The sequence below is a fragment of the Erythrolamprus reginae genome, chromosome Z, assembly GCF_031021105.1.
Source record: "Erythrolamprus reginae isolate rEryReg1 chromosome Z, rEryReg1.hap1, whole genome shotgun sequence".
In the NCBI taxonomy this organism is placed as follows: domain Eukaryota; kingdom Metazoa; phylum Chordata; class Lepidosauria; order Squamata; family Dipsadidae; genus Erythrolamprus; species Erythrolamprus reginae.
In genome coordinates, this window is record NC_091963.1 from 1,457,628 (window position 1) to 1,484,402 (window position 26,775).

At 42.9% G+C, this 26,775-nt stretch overlaps 1 protein-coding gene across 1 annotated transcript; it reads left to right on the forward strand.

The window, feature by feature from the left end:
• Window positions 1–4,834: 4,834 nt before the first annotated feature.
• LOC139154542 (M-phase inducer phosphatase 1-like) lies at window positions 4,835–22,238 on the forward strand. Its single transcript, XM_070729249.1, has 15 exons — window positions 4,835–5,071; window positions 5,883–5,965; window positions 6,925–6,976; window positions 8,025–8,061; window positions 8,667–8,765; window positions 10,610–10,729; window positions 10,938–11,063; window positions 12,258–12,335; window positions 13,303–13,449; window positions 14,599–14,679; window positions 14,814–14,876; window positions 15,428–15,526; window positions 18,880–19,010; window positions 19,599–19,710; window positions 20,251–22,238. Exons 1-15 carry the CDS (start codon window positions 4,971–4,973, stop codon window positions 20,389–20,391), a joined length of 1,470 nt encoding a protein of 489 aa, XP_070585350.1. The 5' UTR covers window positions 4,835–4,970; the 3' UTR covers window positions 20,392–22,238.
• Window positions 22,239–26,775: the final 4,537 nt, after the last annotated feature.

Here is a 26,775-nt window from a genome sequence, read left to right on the forward strand (position 1 = left end):
CCTGGGCAATGGCAGGTAATCATTCAGAGAGAGAAAAAGAGAGACTGTGTGTGTGTGTGTGTGTGTGTGTGTATGCGTATCAAGAATTGTCCAAAAAAATGCGAGTTCCAGGTATAAATGAAGAGGCAATAGCCATCACGATCTCTGGAACATTTAAAATTTAGTTAAAACTACTAAAAAATTACTGAGCCATTATCAATCCTTATTGACTTCAATGGTGATTTTAAAATCATGATGAAGTCAATAGGGATTGATGAAAGCTCAGTAATTTTTTAGTAATTTAAAATAAATTTTAAATATTCCAGAGATAATGATGGCTATTGCCCCTTCATTTGCACACACGCACGATTGTTTGCATTTGTATATGTACACACCCATCCATTCATCCACCCTTCTATGTATCTGTCTACACATATACATACATATTATAAAATATACTGCTCAAAAAAATAAAGAACACTCAAAAGAACACATCTTAGATCTGAATGAATGAAATATTCTCATTGACTACTTGGTTCTGTACAAAGTTGAATGTACATAACAGCAGGTGAAATTGATTGTCCATCAGGGTTACTTCCTAAGTGGATAGTTTGATTTCACAGAAGTTTGATTTAGTTGGAGTTATATTGTATTGTTTAAGTGTTCCCTTTATTTTAATATTTTTTGAGCAGTGTATATAAGAAAACATACGTAAATGACCATATATCGGTATATGTGATTTTATTGATGTAAACTGTGCCATAGATCTTTGTTAGCACCTATAAAATTATCTTAGAATTCACTGTTGAGCTGAGCCACAAAAGTCCAGAAATCAAAAAACACAGTGGGATTAAACATCTTTGTTTTCCAGTCATTGGATGGAGGCACACAACTGCACTTTTTGCTGCTTGGCACAAAACACTAGCCAGATATTCTTCAAGTTAAATTATTCAACAGCTGGAAAAAAACTGGGTGTTGAGTTGGTTGATCAATAGTTGAGGGTAGATTAATTTAGAGGCTGATTGGAGATGTTTCTAATCATTAATGATTTTAAGAGGGGTGGACTTCAATTCCTAGAATCCCCCAGGCCTGTATTATTTATGACAGGGTAGCTTAGAATAAAACAGAATCAAATATTATAAAATCTCCATTGACTTTGCTCATCCCAGGACACAGTGACTGCCATAAATAGGAGTGAGATGGCAAATGTTTGAATTTTGATCGAGTGACCATGGGGTCACTGCAACGGTTGTGTGGAAAACAGTCATGTCATTTTTCCCAGTGTCGTAACTCTGAACAGTCACCAAATGAATTTTTGGAAGTCAAGAACTAGTTGTGGGGGGTTTTTTGTCAAGAGTCCTCAACCTATCACTGCAGTTCAACCTAAAATTTCTGTCGCTAATCAAGATATTTGGCGACCACCTGGTATTGATGATGGCTTGTGGTGTTCCCAGTTGACGTGATTCTTCCGACCCATAAAGTCAATGAAAAAGCCAGATCCATTCAACAACCATGTGTCTTAACAACTGGAGGGGTTCACTTAAGAATCGCAGCAAGCAAGGTCGTAAAACGGGCAAATGTCAGTTCACAACGGCCTTGCTTTTAGCAGCGGCAGTTTTAAGTTCCATTGTGGTCATAAAATGAGGACTTCCGTCCTCCACGGTTGCACCAACTTCAGTTTTGGCCTTGAATTAAAGTCAGGGATTTCCCAAGTGGGCCACGGTTATTTGTGGACCTCAACTCTCAGAATTCCTCAACCCACTCAAAGGAATTCTGGGAGTTGAGGACCAGAAATCTTTAAAAAGTTTTGCCTACTTTGGAGATCCCTGTTTGAAGGCCTCTCTGCCTGTCAAGCTTTTACTGAAACTTTGAATCAGAAAAAAAAAGACTATCTCCCCCACTTCCAGTAGTTAGTCCTCGACTTATGACTATTCATTTGGTGACCGAAGTTATGATAGCCCTGAAAAAAAGAGACTTAGGATTGTTTTTCACACAACTGTTGCGGATATCCTCACGGTTACATGATCAAAATTCAGACAGTCTCGTAGTTAACGATAGTTGCCGTACCCGTAAGTATCCAGTGATCCTCTTTTTGTGAACTTTTGATGAGCCAAAGTCAAGTAAGGAAGCCGGATTCACTTAATGGCAGGACTTCGCTTGAGAACGATGGCAAGAAAGGTCATCAAATGTTACTCAACAAATGTCTCAATTAGCCACAGAAATTTTGGGCTCTTGTGGGGTCATAAATTGAAGATCCCCTTTATACATCAATAAAAGTCTAGGTCTGTGGTGCCGAAAGAGTGTGCGTGTATGTTATCACGCATGTAGGAGTGCCCACACCCATAATTCAATGCCTGGTGAGGCAAAAACAGCTTCCCCTGCACCCCAAAGGTCCTCTGGAGGCTGGAAACGGACTATTTCCCAACTTCTGGTGGGCCCAGTAGGTTTGTCTTTTGCCCTCCCCAGGCTTCAAAGGCTTCCCTAGAGCCTCCCCACCCCAGAGGCCCTCTGGAAGCCAAAAATGCCCTCCCAGAGGCTCTTTGCGAGCCAAAACTCACACACATGCATGTTGGAACTGAGGGCAACGGCTCGTGTGCCAGCAGACATGGCTCTATGTGGCACCAATGCCATCACTGGTCTAGGTTAAATACCAGAGTTTAAAGTAAAATAAACCAAAATAACTTAATTAAAACATACCAAAAACCTTTAAAAAAATGAAATATTAAAAATTTAAATATTTAATGATTTCAACTTTTTTTAAAAAAGTTAAAAAATATTCAGAAGGTTAAAAGTGAAGCCAAGACCTTCTTATAAAAAATTCACTTAGTGACCATTCCAAGTTACAATGTCACACACAAAAAAGTGACTTTAGATCATTCATACTTAACAGGCGTTGCAGTACCCTTGTGGTCACACAAACTTTCGTATTTTTGATGGTAGCAGCGCCCCGGGGTCACGCAATCCCTTTTTGTGACCTTCTGACCAACTATGTCTTTGGAGGAGCCAGATTCACTCAATGACCATGTTACAGATAGACCTCGACAACAGTAGTTAAGGAGCCGTCCCAAGTTACAATGGCACACACACACAAAAGGTCTTAGGATAGTTTTTTCACACTTAACGACTGTCGTAGCAATCCAGCGATCCCGTGGTCCAAATTCAGATGCTCTGCAACTGACTCATATTTTAGCTTCGGGATCACATGATGCCCCTTTTGAGTCCTTCCAGCAAGCCAAGTCAATAAACAAGCCAGATTCACTTAACCACTATTTGATTAATAATGGCAGCAATTCACTTAACCACGTAAAACAAGGCGAACTCCTTAAAGAGTTTTTCACTCATCAACAGAAATTGGGGGCTTACTTGCAGTCATAAATTGAGGACTATCTGTATCTGTTTGTTTATATGAGTATCATCATCATCATCATCATTATTAATTTAGATTTGTATGCTGCCCCTCTCCAAAGACCCAGGGTTGCTCACAGCATATACAATAATATAAAACAGTAAATACAAAGACAAATCTAATTAATTAAAAACTACATAAACTAAAAACCCGATATACAGTATTAAAAATCAATCAAACAGATTCAAATCACAGTCCTACGTCACGTTTAGTTTAGTTTTATTAGATTTCCAATATGCCCCTCTCCGAAGACTCGGGGTGGCTCACAACAACAGCAATACAATATACAAAGTACAAATCCAATATAAGTGGCCTGCACTGGCTGCCGATCGGTTTCCGGTCATGATAATGACCTTTAAAGCCCTTCATGGCATTGTACCAGAATACCTCCGGAACCCCCTTCTACCGCACGAATCCCAGTGCAGGCCGCGGAGAGTTGGCAAAACGTGGGCAGATCTTGGAAGCCCGATAGCTCTCGCGGCCGCATTCTGCACGATCTGAAGTTTCCGAACACTTTTCAAAGGTAGCCCCATGTAGAGAGTGTTGCAGTAGTCGAACCTGGAGGTGATGAGGGCATGAGTGACTGTGAGCAATGAGTCCCGGTCCAGATAGGGCCACAACTGGTGCACCAGGTGAACCTGGGCAAACGCCCCCCTCGCCACAGCTGAAAGATGGTTCTCTAATGTGAGCTGTGGATCGAGGAGGATGGCCAAGTTGCAGACCCTCTCTGAGGGGGTTAGTGATCCCCCCCCCAGGGTAATGGACGGACAGATGGAATAGTCCTTGGGAAGCAAGACCCACAGCCACTCCGTCTTATCAGGGTTGAGTTTGTTGACACCCATCCAGACCCCAGGGGGCCAACATCTAATTAAAACCATAAGAACAACTAAAACCATAAGCTATGCTGGCTGGGGGATTCTGGGAATTGAAGTCCACGAAGTTGCCAAGTTTGAAGATCTCTGTAATTTATAGTGTTGAGGGAGGCGTGGCTTCAACTCTCCCAATGGCTCCCTGCAAGAGCTCTTCCCCCTCCTCTAGGACAGGGGTAGGCAAAGTTGGCTCTTCCGTGGTATGTGGACTTCAACTCCCAGAATTCCTGAGCTAGCATGATTGGCTCAGGAATTATGGGAGTTGAAGTTCATAAGTCATAGAAGAGCCAAGTTTCCTTACCCCTGCTCTAGCACTCTCTCATTTTTTACACAGCGGGCACCCTTCTCAATTTTCCTATCTCTATAGCCTCTCATCTCCTATTGGCTGGCCAGAACGGTTCTTCCTCTTCCCCCTCCCTGGAGTGTCGTGTCACAGCAGCAGCAGGAGGAGGAGGAGCGTCTTTCTCTGTCTCTGATTGGTTCCCCCTAAAGAAGGCCCTCACACCGATTGGTCGGGGTCCTCGCTGAGCGTAGTAGGCGGGCCACTTTTCCATTGGCGGGCATCACTTTTGGCGGGAGGAGGACGGGCTCGGTTGGTGGGCGGGACCCGGTGCGAGGTGGTAAAGTGGGGGCTGCGCGGAGGGTCTTCGCCTCATTGGGGTTTCGCGAGACGCTGTTCGTTTTCTCGACGGTGGCCGGAGAGGCACAATTTCCTCATGGAGCCCGCCTTCAGACGGCATCACTCGCACCGTCGCCGCCTGCTCCTTGGGGACTCCGAGGGACCCCTCACCCGCCGCAGAAGCCTCGACACTGCGGGGTAAACCGGACTGAACGGAACCGGGAGCGATACTCGGCCTCAGGAGACCGATGCGAGCCTTGAACCGTCTTGCATTTTGTGTGTGTGCAGGGGGGATTCGCATTTCCCTCAGCCGTCGCCACTACTGGGATACTACGAGGCCCTAAGCCTACATTTCTCCCCTGAACTCACTCCACATTCCCCGATCACGGAGTGGCGAAAGACAGTCGAGTGCATGTAGTCGAGCCCCCGCGGTGGGCTGCTTTTGCCGGCCTCCGAAAGGCCCGGTATTTGGTTTTGGCGGATTGAAGGCTGGTATCGTATCCCCCTTCAGCCCGATCTGCCTTATAAGATTGTTTTTATGGAGGAAAGAAGACGATGGGAAAGGCATTTCGTATTTTTATATTTGTGCAGAATAAGCATGTGTGTCTGTATGAGGTGTGTGTATGTGTTATGTCTATATGTCTATAAGTGTATCTGCACATTTATACATATGGATTTCTCAGATGAATGTGTATTGTGTGGATAAATGTGTACATAGGTTGTGGATATGTGTATATAAGTGTTTGTGTGTATATACATGAGTGCATATGCATATATGTATACACTTGTGTGTGCGCATGTGTGTGTGTATATTCACAAAGATATACTCTCATATCTCCTGCTTTACAGCCTGGTGCCTCAATCCCTAGACCAAAATAGCTGATTATTCAATCCTTTGCAAACCCACCATAAAACGTTCCAAACTTGGTGTAGGAGTGTTTCCCTCTCCCCATTTAATTCTATTTATTAAAAGGCAAGAGATGACAGCCCTGTCTTTGAATCTTTACAGCTCAACTGAATCCTTGGTGCAGATGTTGGAAGTCAAGAATGTCAATCTGAAGAAGATGTCGTCTTCTGATTCTACCGATTCAGGTTTGTGTCTGCATGGTGAGGCCACAACAGAGAGTTTTCCAGCCTTTTCCTGCTTCAGAAGATGGCTGTGGATGATGATGCCTGGAATTCCTGAGCCCATTCTTATCCTGACTTGATAAATTCCCCTGTATTGCTCCCTGTATCTTTCTCAACTAATGGAGCCAAGGATCATATTTAGGAGTTTTAACTGCTCAGACACTAGAATTATGAATGGAGCTCAAACTTCACCATCAAATTTAATCTTAGAAGGAAGCCATGTTGTGTTCCCCAGCTAAAATGTAGTGGAGGAAGGTATCTTCCCTAGCAATATAAGTAAAAAGGTCTTTAGGATTTTCTAATCTGGCATACCTAACTGGTTCTGTTTATGTATTCTGCTTTCCTCAAATAGTTGTAATATGCAAAGAACATATAAACTCTGCTGTTTATTCTGCTTTACTCACTATATAATATTTATTTATTCAATTTTTATGCCGCCCTTCTCCTTAGACTCAGGGCGGCTTACAACATGTTAGCAATAGCACTTTTTAACAGAGCCAGCATATTGCCCCCACAATCTGGGTCCTCATTTTACCCACCTCGGAAGGATGGAAGGCTGAGTCAACCTTGATCCAGTGGTGAGATTTGAACCGCTGAACTTCAGATCTAGCAGTCAGCTTCCATGGCCTGCAGTATAGCACTCTATCTGCTGCGCCATCCCGGCTATGCAAACAAGATATACAAAGCTGAAAGGATGAGATCCTGTGGCCTAAAGGTTAATTCTCTGCCTTACAAGGCAAAGTATGCAGAATCAAATCCCAGTGACGGTATGGCTAGCTGATGAGAGGAAACAACCTTGAAATATACTAGTCTCCCTTCATTTTCAATTCAGCAAAAATATGTCTCTCTCTCACACACACATATGTATTTTTGTGTGTGTGTGTGTGTGTGTGTGTATGTATATAAATTTATATCTTCTGCAGGGTGCTGCATGGATTCCCCTGTCCTGTTTGGCATGAACGACCTTGAAGAAAGGTAATAGGTGATAAAAAATGCTAATATGGTGGATTATCTTAAAACTACATGAGGTCAGCAGGAAAGAGGCAGGCTGAGAAGCCTTTGTTAAGCAGAAAATCTGCTTCAAATACAAAGCTGTGAGTCAGTTGGGGCATCTCAGAGATCCTGTTCTTCAGAGCTGTGGAATGAGTTTTTAAAAAGAATTCTACTATTACTGATATCTGAGGCCTTGTTAGGGTTTCCTCCTCCTCCTGCTTTTCCCCCCTTAATAAAGGGGATGAGTTAACAGAATAACAGAAGTGGAAGAGACCTTGGAGGTCTTCTATTCCAATCCCTGTTTAGACAAGAAACCATTCCTCCCCCTTCAAATGGCTGTCCTTTCTCTCCTTCAAAACTTCCAGGGATGGATTTCCTCTCTAACACCCACACCCCCCACCCCCGCAATTAGGTCAATTTTGAGTTTTACTCCTGACTGCAGTTGGATGTGAACTGCAAGGAATTTTGCCCTCAAAGGCAAAATAATTGTGGCCTTAAAAACCTGCCTCTTCCCTCTTCACATTTGCTGAAGGGTTTATTATACACAAAGAAGCCTTCATCAGAACTGGGTGGGTGGTGGGAGACAGGATAAGACTTTATAAGATTTTTATTAATATTGCTTCTTCATTGCTTATTTGACCCCTATGACAATCATTAAGTGTTGTACCACATGATTCTTGACAAATGTATATTTTATTTTATGTACGTTGAGAGCATCTGCACCAGGACAAATTCCTTGTGTGTCCAATATACTTGGCCAATAAAAATTCTATTCTATTCTATTCTATTCTGTTATCAGCCTGGAACAGGAAGTGCTTTGCATATTTACCATGACCCATACTGTGGCTCAGGTCAAGGTGTGATATCACCCTTTTCAGGTTTGGGAGAGCTTCAGCCTTGATTTTGCTGATTGGATTAGGGTTAGAGTGAAAAATTAGAATTGTTAATCCTTTTTTTTGTTGTTGTCAATGCAGATTGGATTTGGTATTGTAAATTTAGCTTTATTTAAAGGTCTTGTTCTCCTTTGCAGTTTTTGCCTGCCCATGAGAAGAATGCACTCCCTCCCGGTAAGTTCAGTTGAGGAACAGTCTCTTGTGTCAATACTACTTCTCTCTTTTCTTAATGTCATTTTGAATTACTCAGACCTCTGTGAGATTATAGGTGTTATAGATAAGGCTTAGAAAATCCCTTTATCTGCCTCTCAGAGGGTCTAGAATGCTTGAAATTTGAGAACAAAAGGTTTTTGCATAGTAGGGGGCTGGGAGAGTTGAGTTCCTTCAGAATAACAATGTTGAAAGGGACCTTGGAGGCCATGTAATGTAATTCCAATCCCCTGCTTAGGCAGTTTCCTCCTCCATAAAAGGGACCTTGGAGGTCTTCTAGTCCAACCCTCTGCTCAGCTTGGAGACTTGCACCATTTCAGACATGCAATATACTGCTTTCTTTTGTTTTGTTTCTAATTTCAAACATTAATGTCTCTAATCGGTTTTAAATCCATCCTCTGTGGCTTCAAGTCAGGTTTACATGCGTTCTACAAATCTCTGCATTGCCACACGATACACAATTCATTCAATTTAATTTATGTTTTTTCTCTGGGTATGTGGGTGTGTGTGATAAAAACTGTCCCCCACATGACTTGCAGATTGTTTTTCTCATTTTTTAAAAATTTTAGCACCACCTTCTGGGTTGTAGCCCTGCACTGAAGGGGAACCACTTGGATCACGCAGATTGTGACGTTCTCCAAGTTCTCGATTCCGAAGAAAAAGAAAATGTGAGTTTGGTTTTTCAGGGATTCCGATGGAGAAAGTGCCACAAATTCAACCTCAGGTGTTCCGATATAAGATTGCCCCCCCCATCCCCCAGGCTTTTAATTTCACATTTTTGTCTCAGTGACAGAAAAGCAGAGATCCTTCCTCACAGTGAAAAGCACTGCTGAAACCTGGCCAATTTTGCTGTTAGAATTTGACAGATTGGACTTAGAGTTCAGAATTGTTTTGAGGATAGAATAAAAGAGTTGGAGAGGACCTTGGAGGTCATCTAGTCCAACCCTCTGCTTAAGCAGGAGACCCTATTCCATTTCATACAAATGGTTGTCCAGTCTTTTCTTAAAAACCTCCAATAATGAAGCACCCACAACTTCTCTCCTGCCTTTAGGTGCTTTGGAGAATAAGTGGACCTCCTCTTTGGGGTAGCCCCTAAATATTGGAACGCTGCTAATCATGTCTTCTCTGGTCCATCTTTTCATTAAACTAGACATACCCGATTCCAGCAACTGCTCTTCATATGTTTTAGTCTCCAGCCCCCTTATCATGTTTGTTGATCATTCTCTGCACTCTTTCTAGAATCTCAACATATTTTTATACTATGGTGATCAAACTAGATATAATATTCCAAGTCTGGTTTTACCAAGGCATTATAATTACTGTTAATTCACGTGATCTTGATTCTATCGCTCTGTTAATACAGCCGAGGATTGTTGTGTTGACTTTTTTGGTGGCTGCAACACACAGCCGGCTCCTGTTTAAATGACTGGTCTGCAAGGACTCCAAAATCCCTTTCCCAGTTCTTCCTTTTGAGTTCCTCCTCCCTATCCCATCCCTGCGCATTGGTTTTTCTTGGCTAAGTGTAGAAGCTTTCCCTGTATCATACAGGGTATGTTCCAAAATTAATGCAATTTTTTTTAAAAAAAAGTTAATTTATTGAACAGATTTGCACAAATACTTAAAATTCTTCAAAGTACTGTCCTTGGGCCTCTACACATTTTTTCCAGCGACTCTGCCATGACCGGTACGTGCCCTGGAAGGCGTCTTCGGGGACCTCTCGCAAGGTCTTTGTCACGGCTGATTGGATCTCTTCTATGGGTTCCTTTCAGGGCTGCCTTAATCCGAGGAAACAAAAAGAAGTCTGCTGGAGCAACGTCTATAGGGGTGGGTGTGGCAGTGTTGGCACCTAGTGTTTGGTCAGGAACTTGCGGACTCATGGCAAGGCGCATTTTTCGTCCATAGAAGAGATCCAATCAGCCGTGACAAAGACCTTGCAAGAGGTCCCCGAAGACGCCTTCCAGGGCACGTACCGGTCATGGCAGAGTCGCTGGAAAAAATGTGTAGAGGCCCAAGGACAGTACTTTGAAGAATTTTAAGTGTTTACACAAATCTGTTCAATAAATTGCTTTTTTAAAAAAAATTGCATTACTTTTGGAATGCACCCTGTATATATGGGTAGGTACATATGTTTGTGTAGTGTAAAATTGGAGGTGGTGACCCTTTTAAGAGCTGTATGCATCGAAATTTCATTTTTAATGTATACCAATTAGTGTACCTTCAAAATGACAATGAAGCTGTCCTGTCCTGTCCCGTCCCTTTCTCTCTATTCCATTTAATTCCTTTATTTTTTTCCCCACCCTTTGAATTTCAATTTGCTAGATAAGGCCCAGGGTTCAAGCCTGTCAAGTGTCCTTCATGGCGTTCAGGAAACAATTTATGTCACCTAGCTTGAATAGTGTTTTATTTTGCCATCTAGATCAATGGTGATAAATAAGAAAAAATCTTTGTCTGTTCCACGCAAGCGGTCGTTTTGTTAAAAAATGGTGCTTTATCCCCTTTTTTTCCTCACAAGGAGCACTTTGAGTTCAAGATACCAAATCGCCCTGCCTCTCGTGTCTATCTGCACCTTTCTTCTCCAGACAACAAAAAGGACCCTTCGGAAGTGAGGCGGGACACAAGCACAGTACTTAGGGTATTTAACTTATTTGACTTATATTTATTTATTGAAAGAACCTCTGGCGGGCTGTCCCAGAAAGTGCTTGTTTAGTGACCATTCAAAGTTAACAGTGGGACTGAAAAAAGAGGCTTGAGACCAATCTCTACCCCACTGTAATGTCTTTACTTTCAGAGTCTTAATCTCAATTCAATGTGTATAAACAAGAAAATATCTTTTGCTTTAGTTCTCCAGCAGTCAAAATATTGAAAACAATACCGGAACCGACATCCCACGCCTGCTATCCCAACAAATGACAGAAACGGAAAATGACGATGGCTTTTTAGAGATGATGGATGACCCGGACAGCACTGTAAGTGTCATGCTTACTTCTTGCTAGTTACAGTATGGCTAGCTTCTTCCCAAGGGAGAGTTCAAAATAATTGGCTTCCTTGCATTATTGCAAATATAATGTTTATTTTTAAAAAATAACAAGGGCCAAGCGTTTTACCATAGCAGGAATTCCAGAGCAAAATTCTAGAGATTTTTTAAAAAAAAACCCTTTGTCATAGCTGTGAGGTCGTTTTTGACAAAAAGATTCCGTCACCAGAACTTTCCTCTGGAATTCTTGCAATGGGAACAATGGTTTGGCTCTCTCTGCTAATGTTACCTTGCGATGCTGGGGCTTATTTACCCCTCCCACCCAAAAAGAGACAAATATTTCTTATTGGTATAATATTTCCAAAAATGTAAGTTTTTCACAACCTGGAAAGTCTTTTTGGTTTTTAATTCGGTCTGTTCTTTCCCGCTCCCCTTCCTCCTTGACTCCATTTCCCAATCTGTCCTGATGTTGTTACCTAGTTTGGCGATGAAACATCTAAACAACTCAACTGTTAATTTTCACATCTTTCATGTTGGTTTCTCCTTGTTTTGATGCCATTGGTTAATTGCGAGATGACTGCTGTATATATTTAATAAATACAGGCGGTCCCTGACTTAACAACAGTTTGTTTACTGACCAAACCCTCTTCTTCGTTCTCCTCTTCCTTCTGCTGTAGTCTTCCTTCTTCCTCTTTTTCTTCTATATGTAATAAATAAAGTTCGTTTAGTAATTCTTTTAAGATCATAATGGCACTGAAAAAAAGCGACTGATGACTCATTTTTCACGTACTTAATGACTATCGCATAGACACATCATCCAAATTCAGACCTTTGGCAACTGTGTCATTTACGATGGTCGCAGTGCCCCAGGAGATCGGACAATCCCCATTTACGACCATCCAACATCAGACAGTTAAACCAGTTTCACTGAACCAATCATGTTTCCAACCGTGTGAATTCACTTAATGCCAGTGTCAAGAAAGCTGTTGAAATGGGGTAAAACTCGACAACTGTCTCGCTTAGCATTCTAAATTTTGGATTCAATGGTCATCATAAGTTGAGGACTACCTATATAGAACTGCAATCCTGAATCAGCAAGAAAAGAATGAACAAGAAGCTTCATAAAATACATTTTTATAATTCCTGGCATGGTTTCTTCCCCCTCCCCCACCGATTTTGTCTCCAGAGTGACAACGAGACAGTTTCCGACATGTCGTGCCTTTGGACCGCTCCTCTGGTGGTCGCTAAGAGTGAGGACCCAGAGGTAAGTTTGGGGTTTTAAAGCTTGCTTTAAAGTAAACCCCCCCCCCTCCATATTTTAGGGAATTTTTGTTCAGGCTGCGCTGGTTTAGCAGCGGATTGGACTGGATGTTCTCCCAAGGTCCCCTTTGATCCTGTGATTCTGTAATGTTCTCCTCCTGGAGCAGAAGGTTGGACTACATGACCTCTGAGGTCGTATCCTACTCTGTTATTCTGTCATTCCATAATGATCTCTCGCTCAGTCAAGGAGATGGACTAGAAGGCCTGCCACGTGTCCACCAACCTTGTTATTCTGTGATTCTGTAAGGGTCTCCTGCTCGACCAGGAGGATGAACCGGATGACCTCCAAGGTCCCTTCCAACTCTGTCTTTCTGTAATGATTTCCTGCTCGAGCTGGGGGTTGGACTAGAAGCCCTCCCAGCTCCCTCCCAGCTCCCTCATCCTGCTGGCTTCTGCTCTGCCTGGGGCAGTTCAGAGGAGGCTTTAAGGCCACCAGAAGAGACTGCTACTCAGAGCTTGGAAGGGACGCCCACAGTTTTTTGTCGGGCACAATGTGTGGGTGACCTTGCCTTTGGAACACAACACCTTGCTCCAGTGTCTTGTGTTCCTTTGCAGGGTTCAAGCTTTGTCCACCCCTGTTTAAATCTCTTCCCTTTGTGTGTGTGTGTGTGTGCATTGATATCCACAATTAAATATTCCCTTTGACCTTTTTGGGTATGTGTGTTGATATCCACAATTGTCTCATCTTGGGGACTGAGATCCTGAGTATTTGTAAATGGTGGGCTCTGCTTTTCCCTCCCCCCTCCCCTTCCACCTCCCCCCACTTTTGAATTTTGGGGTCATTATTTGTCTTGGGATAGTGTCCATCGTCCCTTACAAGGCATAAAAGGCCAACAGGATCCCTTTTACTCACCTGTAATACCTTCTCCCCTCACTCCCTCACCCCCCACCCCATTTTGGCTTCCACCCAGAGCCAGCAGCACAAACTGAGCAACACAAGTCGCAACCAGGGCAAGACGGCCGTGGTGAAAAGAACGAAGAAGGCCGTGGACGAGAGCGTCACGGCTTTCTGCAAACGGAGGAGAAATATCCACATGGGAGATGCTGAAAAGGCCGTGGTTAGTAAGCCGACAGCGCGCGATTAACCAGAGGGCTGGATGCAGGGATGGAAGCTGCTGCTTTCTTGTATCTCAGAAGCATCTTGGGGGGCATCAGCCAGAGAAGAGCAACAAAGGTGGCCAGGGGGCTTGTGAAGACATGAGAAGGACGGTTGCAGGAATTGGGGATGTCTAGTTTCGTGAAGAGACGGACTAGGGGAGAGGTGAGGGCCTCTTCCAATATTGAGGGGAGGGGGTCAAGCGATTCTCCAAAGAACCTGAAGGAAGGACAAGGAGCAACAGGTGGAAATTACTTGGAGAGAGAAGCGATGTAGCACTGACATTGATAACAATCGATGGGATGGCTTGTTTTTAGAGGTTTAAAGGGTTAAAAAACCTTTTAAAGAAGAAAATGGAGAACCCTTTGTCGGAATTGCTACAGGCCAGTGATGGTGAACCTACGGCACAGGTGGCCACAGGCAGCATCCGGAGTCATCTCTGCCGGCATGTGAGCCCTAGCTCAGCTCCAGCAGCATGTGCCCATCGGCCGGCTGATTTTCATCTCGCACAAAGGCTCTGGGAAGGCGTTTTTGGCTTCCAGGGGGGGGACGGGGGAGGAGGGCGCTTTTGTCCTCCCCAATGCTCCAAGAAAGGGTGAAGAATCGGGCCCACCTGACCCGCCAGAAATTGGGAAATGGCCTGTTTCTGCCCCTCCCCTCCAGGGCCTCCGGGGGATGGGCAAAGGAGGCAATTTCCGCCCTCTCCAGGCATTGAATTGTGGGTGTGGGCACTCAACACAGGTGTGATAGTGTAAGCGCATGCACTTTTGGCACCCTAAGGAAAAAAGATTCGCTATCACTGCTATAGGCCATAGGGTTGGTTTCTTTTTAAAAAAATATTTTTTTATTCTTTTACCATCTTTACATACAATATCCATACCTATACCATAGTATCAAAATATACATAAATTATACATTTCTGTCCAAAATGCCATAAACAAAAACCCTAAATTTGCACCTTTCATCCTTTTATCTCCCATCTGCTTTCCTTCTATATTTCATACTACTTCCCTCTATTTTTGTTCCTCTTTCTTATTTTTCTCGTCTTTCTCTCCCTTTTTCCTCTTCCTCTGTCTTATTTCTTATTATTTCTTATTTTTCCCTCCGGTAGAGTCCCTCCTGCTCTTCCCCTTTGGAGATAGGCAATGTGTTGGATCGGGACCAAAGAGACCTCATTGGAGATTTTTCAAAGGTAATCCCTCCTCTTCCTCTCTAACCTCTGGACTTCTCCAAGTTAATTACTGGCTTCTCTTCTACTGCGCCAGACAGGGTGGTTGTGGTGGCTGTCTCCCTCAAAGCAACCACTTTTTTGTCATGTCTCTGCAGTGTTACCTCTTCCACACCGTTGATGGCAAGCATCAGGATTTGAAATACATCGATCCAGAAATAGTAAGTCAACTCCCTCGGGATTCGAGGAATCTGTTTTTCTGTCGGGAATGGAAAGCTTTCTGGGACGTAAAAAGAAGCAGAGATTTCCCAGATCCATCTGCGTTCATTTTAGCTAATTGCTTGAATTTCTTAAATTAATTGCATGATACCAGTGTTCCGATATTTGAGTGCTGTCACTCAGGGAAGAGAGGGAAAACCCATTTTCCAAAACACCCAAAGGCCAGATAAGAAAATTGGTCACAGAGAGATTCGACCTAGAATTTTCCTGACAGTGGGAACAATAAACCTGAGGAACAGCTTGCCACCGGAACTTATGGGCGCTTCATCACAGGACAGTTGGACTGGATGACCTCCAAAGGTCCCTTCCAACTTTGTCATTATGTGATTCCGTAACACTTTCCTGGTGGAGCAGGGGGATGGACTGGATGACTTCAAGGTCCCTTCCAGCTCTTTCGTTCTAAGTTTAATTCATTTTTCAAAGTGCTCATACTGAATTCTCACCCCATTTATTTGTTGGTTCATGTATTTATTTTTATTTTTATTTTTTTCAGGTTGTCGCCATCCTGAATGGCAACTTCTCCGTCTTCATCACGCAGTGTGTGATCATCGATTGCAGGTTCCCCTACGAGTACGACGGGGGTCACATCAAGGTACAGAGGGGGGAAGGACCCTCATCAAGGTTGAGCCTCTGCTGCCATGGGGAGGGGAGGGTGTCTCCCTCACGGCCAGCTGTGATCCAGCTGTCAGTGTGGCAAAAGTTGTGCCAGATCCTTAAAAGTTGTATTGTCCCAGAAGAGCAGAAGTGAAGATGCTCTGATAAGCCCCTCAAGTCTCAGAAAGACGGACGTGGCTGCCCAGCTCAGTTACTTTGTCCCAAATGAAGTCATTGGACGTAGTAACCCAGCCAAGACTTCAACTTACATCCATAGCAGAGGCCGAGCAAGATGGTTCAGGCGAAGATTGGTGGGAGGGATTGTTGCCAGGAGTTTCGGATGCTCCATCACTTGTTTTTAGGAAAAGGTTGGAGAGCCATCTGCCTGAAATGGCAGCCGGTCTGCTGCTTGAGCAGGGGGTTGGACTAGATGGCCTCCAAAGTCCTTTCCAACTCTTTATGATTCCATAAGGGTCTCCTACTTTAACGGGGTTGGACTAGATGACCTCTGAGGTCCCTTCTAGATTGACTGTGATTCTTGTGATTTGTTTTAAATTTCGTCCCATTTTACGGCTTTGCCGCCCTGAGTCTTTGGAGAGGGGCGGCATACAAATCTAATAAATTATATTTATTAGATAGAGAGGTGTATAAAATGAGACAGAAGGAGGCGAAACAGATAATATATGCTGCTAAAGCCTCAAAAGAGGAAGAAATAGCAAAATCTGTAAAGAAGGGGGATAAAACCTTCTTCAGATATATTAGTGATAGGAAGAAGAAAAACTGCAGCATCACAAAGCTTAGTACCGGGAATAATACATGCATTAATGGGAATAAGGAGATCGCTGACCATTTCAATAGCTACTTCTGTTCAGTTTTCTCAAAGGACACCTTACAAAATAATACTATAGAGGGATATAGCATTGCTTCCAGCTGTACGGATTCAGCTCCAGTGATCTTAGAAGCCGATGTCTTAGAAGAACTTGAAAGATTAAAGATAAATAAGGCAATGGGTCCAGATGGCATCCATCCCAGAGTTCTTAAAGAACTCAGATCTGTCATTGCTACCCCCCTGACTGATTTGTTTAACCAATCCCTGTTAACAGGAGATGTTCCTGAGGATTGGAGAATGGCCAGTGTTGTGCCTATCCACAAGAAGGGCAGTAGAGAAGAAGCTGGAAACTACAGGCCAGTTAGCTTGACATCAGTTGTAGTTAAAATGATGGAGACTCTACTCAAAAAGAGGATAAATCAGCACCTAAAAAACAATAACTTATTGGACCCAAATCAGCATGGCTTTACTGAAGGCAAATCGTGTCAGACTAATCTCATTGAGTTCTTTGACTATGTCACAAAGGTGTTGGATCAAGGTGGTGCCGTGGATATTGCCTATCTGGACTTCAGCAAAGCCTTTGATACGGTTCCACATAAAGAGCTGATAGATAAATTAGTGAAGATTGGACTTAATCCCTGGATAGTTCAGTGGATTTCAAGCTGGCTGAAGCATAGACATCAGAGAGTTATTGTTAATGGCGAGTATTCTGAGCAGAGACAGGTTACAAGCGGTGTGCCACAAGGGTCTGTTCTGGGTCCTATTCTTTTTAATATGTTTGTGAGTGACATAGGGGAAGGTTTGGTAGGGAAGGTTTGCCTATTTGCCGATGACTCTAAAGTGTGCAATAGGGTTGATATTCCTGGAGGGGTCTGTAATATGGTAAATGATTTAGCGTTACTAGATAAATGGTCAAAGCAATGGAAACTGCAGTTTAATGTTTCCAAATGTAAAATAATGCACTTGGGGAAAAGGAATCCTCAATCTGAGTATTGCATTGGCTGTTCTGTGTTAGCAAAAACTTCAGAAGAGAAGGATTTAGGGGTAGTGATTTCTGACAGTCTCAAAATAGGTGAGCAGTGTGGTCGGGCAGTAGGAAAGGCAAGTAGGATGCTTGGCTGCATAGCTAGAGGTATAACAAGCAGGAAGAGGGAGATTGTGATCCCCTTATATAGAGCGCTGGTGAGACCACATTTGGAGTACTGTGTTCAGTTCTGGAGACCTCACCTACAAAAAGATATTGACAAAATTGAACGGGTCCAAAGACGGGCTACAAGAATGGTGGAAGGTCTTAAGTATAAAACGTATCAGGAAAGACTTAATGAACTCAATCTGTATAGTCTGGAAGACAGAAGGAAAAGGGGGGACATGATCGAAACATTTAAATATGTTAAAGGGTTAAATAGGGTTCAGGAGGGAAGTGTTTTTAACAGGAAAGTGAACACAAGAACAAGGGGACACAATCTGAAGTTAGTTGGGGGAAAGATCAAAGGCAACGTGAGAAAGTATTATTTTACTGAAAGAGTAGTAGATCCTTGGAACAAACTTCCAGCAGACGTGGTTGGTAAATCCACAGGAACTGAATTTAAACATGCCTGGGATAAACATAGATCCATCCTAAGATAAAATACAGGAAATAGTATAAGGGCAGACTAGATGGACCATGGGGTCTTTTTCTGCCGTCAGTCTTCTATGTTTCTATATTATTATTATATTATTATTATATTTGTATGCTTTCTTTGTTGTAAAAAAACCACTTAACAGCCATATTTAACAAACATTGCAGTGTCTATTTATTTGATTATTTTTTAATGCCGCCCTTCTCATTAGACTCAGGGCGGCTTACAACATGTCAGCAACAGCACTTTTTAAAATCAGAGCCCGCCTATTGCCCCCACAATCCGGGTCCTCATTTTACCCACCTCGGAAGGAGGGAAGGCTGAGTCAACTTTGAGCTGGTGATGAGATTTGAACCGCTGACCTACAGATCTAGCAGTCAGCTTCAGTGGCCTGCAGTACTGCACTCCACCCACTGGGCCACCTCAGCATCACCTACAGTCAGACGATCTCAGTTAAGACAATTGGCAGCTTGGCCAGTGTTTACGATGCTCTTGTAAGCATCCTGGGGTCCCACAATCCCCTTTTGTGGCCTCCTGACAAGCAAATTCAGTTAGGGAAGCCAGACTCACTGGACAACTGCAGGGGTTCCACTGGTTGCATGGTCGTAAAATGGGGCCACACTCACTCCGCTGTCACTCAGCAACAGAAATATCGGCCTCTGTCAGCATCAGACACCCGAGGATTGCCCGGGATCCTATTCTCAGCCGTGTAGTTTTTAATATTTGAAATTCGTTTGATAAATTGTGTGAGAGATGGACGGAATCACAATTGAAAGCACAACCAATGTTGCCGGGATTTCTTGCGCCACACGTTGTGGTGAAGCAAAACCAGGAGGCGACTCCTGCCTGCTTGAGGCAGCTCTGCTGGAGCTTGACTCAAGGTCCACTTGTCGTCCTCTCCAGGGAGCCATCAACCTTCCAATGGAACAAGACGTGGAAGACTTCCTGCTGAAAAAACCCCTAGTGTCCTCCGGCAACAAGCGCATCATTGTCGTTTTCCACTGCGAGTTCTCCTCTGAGCGGGCCCCCCGGATGTAAGTATCCCAAAGACCTTGCTCCCCAGCCTTGCGGACTTGCTGGTTTGGGACTTTGAATGAGCCGAGGGAGAGGGTGGGTCTGTCCGTCTTCATTCGGTCCCTTCCCTCCCTGCTCCCAACTTGATTTCCCAACCTGCCCTGATGCCGTTACCTGGTACGGTGATGAGATGTCTGCAAGGAAGACACCAAGCTCCAGGAGCACTAAGAGCCTCCCTGTTTTGTGTGTGTGTGTGTGTGTGTGTGTTAATTTTCATATTTTTCATTCTTTTTTCCTCTTCTAATTTTTATGCTATTGGTTAATTGAAGAATGAGTGTCGGTTAAATTTTAGTAAATACAGCAGTTCATTTAGTGACTGAATGTTCTTTACTTCCTCTTCCTGGGGCCAAATCCTCCTCTTCCTCCTCCTTGTCTTCCTCCAAATTCTTCCTCTTCCTCATCTACTCTCTTTTTCTGCTTTTTCCTCTTTCTTCTCCTTCTCTTCCTCCTCTTTTCCTTTTCTTCCTTCTCGTCTCCTCTTACCTCCTCCTTCCTCTTCCCTTCTTCTCCCTCTTCCTCCTCTTCCCTTCCTCCTCCTCCTCTCCCAGGTGTCGATTCGTCAGAGAAAGGGATCGTCTGGGCAACGAGTATCCCACCCTGCACTACCCAGAGCTGTACGTCCTCAAAGGGGGCTACAAGGACTTCTTCCTCAAATGCAAGGTAAGTGCCTCCCTCTCACGCACACACACAGTGGAATGTGAGAGGCGACACTGGTGGGACAAGAGTGCGAATTCAGAAGGACAGAAGAGAATCACAGATTTGAAAGGAACACAGGGGGTCTTCTACCCAACCCCTTTTTTCCCTCCTCCTCCACTTAACAGAGTAGGATGGCACCTTGGAGATCTTCTAGTCCTGCTCACGCAGGAGACCTTTCCTCCTTTCCACAAACCTCATTCCCTTCTGGCACTGATGATGTTCCCTAGTTGGGTCACGAGACGTCTGTAAGACAATCCCCTGGCTCAGGGAGCATCCAAGAGCCAGTTGGCTCAACCCCGAGAAACACCTATTTCTCTTCCATCGGGTTCAACTTTGCACCACTCCCACCTCACCGTCAGGGGAGGGAAGCCCATGATGGTTTGTTTGTGCTTGTTTGCTTTGGGGTAGCTGTGAAATCCACCATCGGGGGGGTGGGCAGGTCTTGCCAATGCTGGTTCAGCCTTTCTCCCAAAGCTTGTTCTCTCTCCCTCCTTCCCATTCCAGAGCTACTGCGAGCCCCAGAGCTACCGCCCCATGCACCACAAGGACTACAAGGAGGACCTGCGCACCTTTCGCACCCGGAGCCGGACCTGGGCGGGTGAGAAGAGCAAACGCGAACACTACAGCCGCTTGAAGAAGCTTTGAAGGGGGCTGGCGGGGTCTGAAATGGACACATTTTTGGGGTGTGGGGGTTAAGGTGAAGTGGTGTAGGGGTTTCGATCTGTCCCGCGTGGCCCAACAGAGGACGCAGGACTGTTGTTGCAGGTAGGAAAGGCTGGAATTCTAGCTGCGGATCCTGGATTGTGGGAATGGGGAAGGGGCCTACACACACACACACACAGAGAGAGAGAGAGAAACTATATATATATACACATACATACATGTAGATGTACATGTGTGTACATATATATGTATAAATACCGTCAGATGAAGTGACATATATGAATATGTATGTATTCAGATGATTATGTGTATATATAGCTTCATCTGACACTATATATAGTATATATGTATATTTATGTATATATGCACACACAAACGTGTGTGTGTCACATGAAGCTAAGAAACCTTGGTCCGTCTTGGCCGCACTTGGTTTTTCTACCGCCGGCCTCTCCTCTTTGGTGTGTTGCACTGTTGAGATACTTAATTGCCGCTTAGCCACCATTATGACAAGCTCCCTTCACGGTTCAGCATCAAAGGGCAGGAAAAGCTCCAGTGTCAATTTAACGATTTTGAAGCAAAGATTTGGCATAAACCGGCATCAGAGGCATAAGCTACCTTAGAAATCTTGCTCTCTTTTCTCCTTTTTCCTTTTGGTGGGGGGGAGGTATTTGTCCATATTTTATGAAATGCTAAATGGGAGGCTGCTACTCTTAACTGCAATTCAGACATGCCCCAACTATCATTAAGCTAATTTGGGAGCAATGTGAAAATAACATGCAAGCTAACTTTAGTTTGTCACAAACTGGTTAAGTCAAGCACAATGCTAGCCTGGAAATCTGGCTTCTGTTTTGTATGTGTCCACTCATTTTGTGTAATATTAAACCAGAGGTCTCTACTCTAACAATTCAGACAAGCTCCCATTGGAATTAAGATCCTAATCCAGGATCCACGGGCAAGTTAATCCAAGTTTGTCCCAAACTGGTTAATTCAGGACAACAGAACACCAGCTTGGAAATCTTGCTTTTGAGTGTGTCCATCTTTTTGTGTAATGCTAAACAAGAGGTTGCTGCTCTAACCAAAATTTAGACAACTCCAAGCTGTGTTTTAACTCATTCCGTATCCTCCTTAAGCCTAATTTATCACAAATTCTGGTTAAGCCAACTTGGCTTTAGATACACATCAAAGTTTATCTTAAACCCAGATTATTCTCTTAGAACAAAAAAGAAACTGACCTCGACCTATGGTTTCAGAGAAACCACACGCAGTTCGTTGTCTTTTGCCCGCTCTTGGAAGTTTTAAATAATGGCTTAGTGTTACATCCTCAAACTGAGTACCCATGTCAGTATTAAAAATAATTTTTAGCTGGTGCGGGTGGAGAATTTTTTTAAGGAAGCATAACATTGTGTAAGTTTCCATTTTTTCTGCTTTTCACATTTGACTTCTGCATCAGAAAAAAAGACACTACCTCGGTTTATTTAAGCCAGCAATGCTGGTTTGTTTTGGGGGTGCCGAAGAGCTGGGTGTGAGTGTCCAGACCATTTGTGGATCTCAAGGAAGCCTTACTCATTCGCTCCCTCTGTAAAAAGCATTCCCTGGCATGGCCCAAATCCTGGGCTTGAGAAATGCGTATGGTTTATGTAGTCCTCTGCCATTTGTTGGGCTGCTCTGACCTGTTTTGCACAGCTCCACCTGCTGATGGATGGAAAATAATGTCCTTTTAAGGTGTTGTAAATGTCTTTGTAAGGGAGGATGAGGAAGATTCAGAAGTACGAGAAGGGATGGGAATAAAATGTCCCTTTTTGTGCAAATAAACTGCTCACAATTGGAAACGTTCGTATTTTCATTTTTTCACTATTTTATTTTAATATTGTATACCATTCAGTTTTGTTTTTATTTATTTTGCACAATTCCTGCTAATTTCATTTTTTATTTTATTCCATTGTGTTCCATTATTTTATTCTATTCATTATTTTTCCATTTTAGTGTTTTATTTTACACTTTATGTCATTATTTTATTTTAAATTTTGTTTCCTTTTATTTCATCTCAATCCATTCCATTTTATTCTGTTTCTTTTTGTTTTGAGTTATTCTACATTTTATATAATTATACATAACCTGTTTTTGTTCCATTCCATTATGTCATGTTTTTATTTTTATTCTATTTTTAATTTTTTTATCTTATTCAATTTCATTATTTCATTTCTCTCTTTTTTTCCATTCTATTCCTTTTTTCCTTTTATTATTTTATTTTATTTCAGGTGTTTTATTTTTATTTATACTCCGTATTTTCTTTTCGCCCATCTCTCTTTCCTTTGCCTTTCCTGCAGACAAATCCCCTTCCATTCACAACTTTATATTCCCAGGATATTCAAATACACAATATTGTGCAGGCACTTCTCATTTAGTGACCATTCAACATTACGACATCAGTGAGAAAAAAGTGACTTAGGACTGCTGGGGCTTTCCCCTGTGGTCAGGTGATCAAAATTCAAATCCTTGGTAACAGACTTGCATTTATGATAGGAGTCTCCCGATTCCCTTTTAGTGACTTATCTGACTGGTCAGGTCAACGAGGAGGCCTGATTCGCTTAATGACCATGTCACTAGTGTAATAACTGCAGGGATTTGCTTAATAACTGGCCAGAAAATAACTTTACTGCTATTTGACTAATTTCTACAATTATAGGTCAAGAGTTCGTAATTATCAAAATTGACTATACAGTACTGTATTAATATACCACAGATAACACTACCGTGTAAGAGTACCAAAAGAGGCTGCCGGTGAGACAGCCGAGGGGGGAGGGGATGTGCAGTTTTGTATGTGTGTTGTTGTGTATATGTTATCTATATGTAAATAAAAATTATTTTTTTTAAAAAATTAAAAAAATATTTTGTTAGTCCATCTCTCCATGGAAACAAAATATTATAAATATAGAGTTGTTAAACAGGGTGCCTTTCCTATCTTAAATATTTCTATTTAATATTATAAAAATAAATAGAATGAAATAAAAATAAAATTAGAATAAAATGAAATACAATAGAATAAAATTTAAAAATAAAGTAGAATTAAATTACATAAAATAAAAATATAATATAAAATTGGAATAAAATAAATAGAATAAAATAAAATGATGAACAGAATAAAAATAAAATAGTAGTATAAAATATAATAAAATAAAATACCAAAATACTGTAGTACTATAAAATAAAAAGAACAGAATTGTATAAGGTTAAATTCTAACAAAGTAAAATATAAATCTCCCTATACAAAAGCCAAATACCACTCACTTGTCACAAAATCTTCAGAATCATCAGATCATTAGTATTTCTTTTGCAGTATTATATTAAAATGCTCTGATGCTAAGGAGTTAGATGTTTTACTCCCCCCTCCCCTCTTGAAAAGAACTCTGTTCCAACTGCCAGTTGCCTTCTATTAACACGCTCTGACGTTAAGGACTGACACATTTTACATAAGTTTTCAAGCTTTAAATGTCAATTTATCAAGCCCGAGCGAAGCACAGAAATCCAGCTACTAGTAATAAGATAAAATAAAATACTGGGTGCAAACACTGACACAACACACACACATGCACACACTGATACACACACATTGCAGAATCTCAGCGTTTTGTTGGAAGGCGATTCTAAAACAGGAAGCCTCCGCGCTGACTTGCCAAACCTGCTCTGCAATTCCAGCCGGGATGCTTGGAGGAGGGCCGGAGCCCGAAGGCGCCAGACGGGTCTCCTTTCCTGCTTCCCTCTGAGCTATGCCAAGAATTATTATTGCCGGGACTTTGCCCAAGCAACTGGCAGGCCGCCCATGCGCCTCCCCAGGACGTTCTCCTGTCCCTTCAATCGCTGAAACAAACCTCTCACTCTTATAGTAATTTTATTCCATTGTGGGGGGGTTGGATTGGCTGACCTCCAATTTTAGTTTCCAGCTTGCCCGTGACCTCCAAAATCCCTTCCTTTTCTGTTATTTTGTCATTCCTTAAGAATCTCCTGCTTCAGCAGTGGGTTGGACTAGATGATCTCTGAGATCTGTTATAAAATTGAACGGGTCCAAAAATGGTGGAAGGTTTTAAGCATAAAGCGTATCAGGAAAGACTTCATGAACTCAATCTCTAGAGTCTGGAGGACAGAAGGGAAAGGGGGGACATGGACGAAACATTTAAATAGGTTCAAGGGTTAAATAAGGTTCAGGAGGGAAGTGTTTTTAATAGGAAAGTGAATCCAAGAACAAGGGGACACAATCTAAGGTGAGATCAGCAAGATGTCCCTTCAATCAGAAAGAACAGATCACAAAGATCAGAAGCAACGTGAGAAAATATTACTTTACTGAAAGAGTAGTAGATGCTTGGAACAAACTTCCAGCAGACGTGGTTGGTAAATCCACAGGAACTGAATGTAAACATGCCTGGGATAAACATAGATCCATCCTAAGATAAAATACAGGAAATAGTATAAGGGCAGACTAGATGGACCGCAAGGTCATTTTCTGCCGTCAATCTTCCACGTTTCTATTCTGATTCCATAAGGGTCTCCTGCTTGACCATTGGGTTGGGCTTGATGACCTCCAAGGTCCCTTCCAACTCTGTTTTTCCAAGATTGTCTCTTCAATGCCTGGGGTTGGGCTTGATGACCTCCAAGGTCCCTTCCAACTCTGTTTTTCCATGATTGTCTCTTCAATGCGTGGGGTTGGGCTTGATGACCTCCAAGGTCCCTTCCAACTCTGTTTTTCCAAGATTGTCTCTTCAATGCCTGGGGTTGGGCTTGATGACCTCCAAGGTCCCTTCCAACTCTGTTTTTCCATGATTGTCTCTTCAATGCGTGGGGTTGGGCTTGATGACCTCCAAGGTCCCTTCCAACTCTGTTTTTCCAAGATTGTCTCTTCAATGCCTGGGGTTGGGCTTGAGGACCTCCAAGGTCCCTTCCAACTCTGTTTTTCCATGATTGTCTCTTCAATGCCTGGGGTTGGGCTTGATGACCTCTAAGGTCCCTTCCAACTCTGTTTTTCCAAGATTGTCTCTTCAATGCCTGGGGTTGGGCTTGATGACCTCTAAGGTCCCTTCCAACTCTGTTTTTCCAAGATTGTCTCTTCAATGCCTGGGGTTGGGCTTGATGACCTCCAAGGTCCCTTCCAACTCTGTTTTTCCATGATTGTCTCTTCAATGCCTGGGGTTGGGCTTGATGACCTCCAAGGTCCCTTCCAACTCTGTTTTTCCAAGATTGTCTCTTCAATGCCTGGGGTTGGGCTTGAGGACCTCCAAGGTCCCTTCCAACTCTGTTTTTCCATGATTGTCTCTTCAATGCCTGGGGTTGGGCTTGATGACCTCTAAGGTCCCTTCCAACTCTGTTTTTCCAAGATTGTCTCTTCAATGCCTGGGGTTGGGCTTGATGACCTCCAAGGTCCCATCCGGCTCTATTTCCAATTTATGGATTAATATGCAGTGTGCCGAGCCTGCTGCCCCTTTTATGTTCCGCTCATTATTTCAGTGGACATATTTAGAATTTTTCTACCGTGAATCGTTCTCCTTTTGGTTTCCCTTCTTGGCACGCGATCGTGGGCGTGTGGCCTTTCCAGAAGGCCAGGAAAGCAGAGGGGAGGGGGGAGATAATTAAGCTACTTATAAAAATACATTTAGCAGGCCCGCCATTAATTAATAGCTTCTGAATGAAGTTGAAAATGTAAAAAAAATGGATTCCTGATGGAGAGAAAAAAAATATCTTTTCTCTAAAATCTTCCTTTTTCGCTTGTAATTATCCAAAGCTGGAATTATTTTTTAAAAAAGGAATTATTGTGCAATTTTTTTTCCTCTAGAAAAATGGTCCCAGGGATTGTTAGAAGAAAAACCCTTAAAGATTAATATTGATTTTTTTTCAAAGTACAAGGAATCCTCGGTTTACGTCAGTCCATTTAGTAATCGTTCCAAGTTACAAAGGAATTGGAAACTGGGTTCTGTAAGTGTCTATTGAGTTCTGTAGGTAGGTAGGTAAGTAAGTAAGTTAAGTAAGTAAGGAAGGAAGGAAGGAAGGAAGGAAGGAAGGAACAAACGAAGGAAGGAACGAAAGAAAGAAAGAAAGAGACTTTCAACCATTTTTCACATTTAACAACCGCTGCAGTATCTCAATGATCATGGGATCAAAATTCAGGCGCTTGGCCACTGATTCACACTTATGGTGGTGGCAGTGTCTCCTGTGACCTGTCATTCCTGAAAAAAAGAGACTTTTTCACGCTTAACGACGGCTGCGGCATTTCTATGGTCATGTGACCTAAATTCAGACGCTCGGCAACTGGATCATGTTTTATGAGGGTGACATCATCCTGGGGGTCACCCCATCCCTTCCAGGGGGTAGCCCAATTAA

Coding starts and splice junctions, on each gene's coding strand:
- LOC139154542 (XM_070729249.1), top strand. CDS start 4,971: ATGGAGCCCGCCTTCAGACGGCATCACTCGCACCGTCGCCGCCTGCTC. Junction 8,766..10,609: donor ATTCCGAAGAAAAAGAAAAT/GTGAGTTTGGTT, acceptor TTTCCTCACAAG/GAGCACTTTGAGTTCAAGAT. Junction 14,680..14,813: donor TCATTGGAGATTTTTCAAAG/GTAATCCCTCCT, acceptor ATGTCTCTGCAG/TGTTACCTCTTCCACACCGT.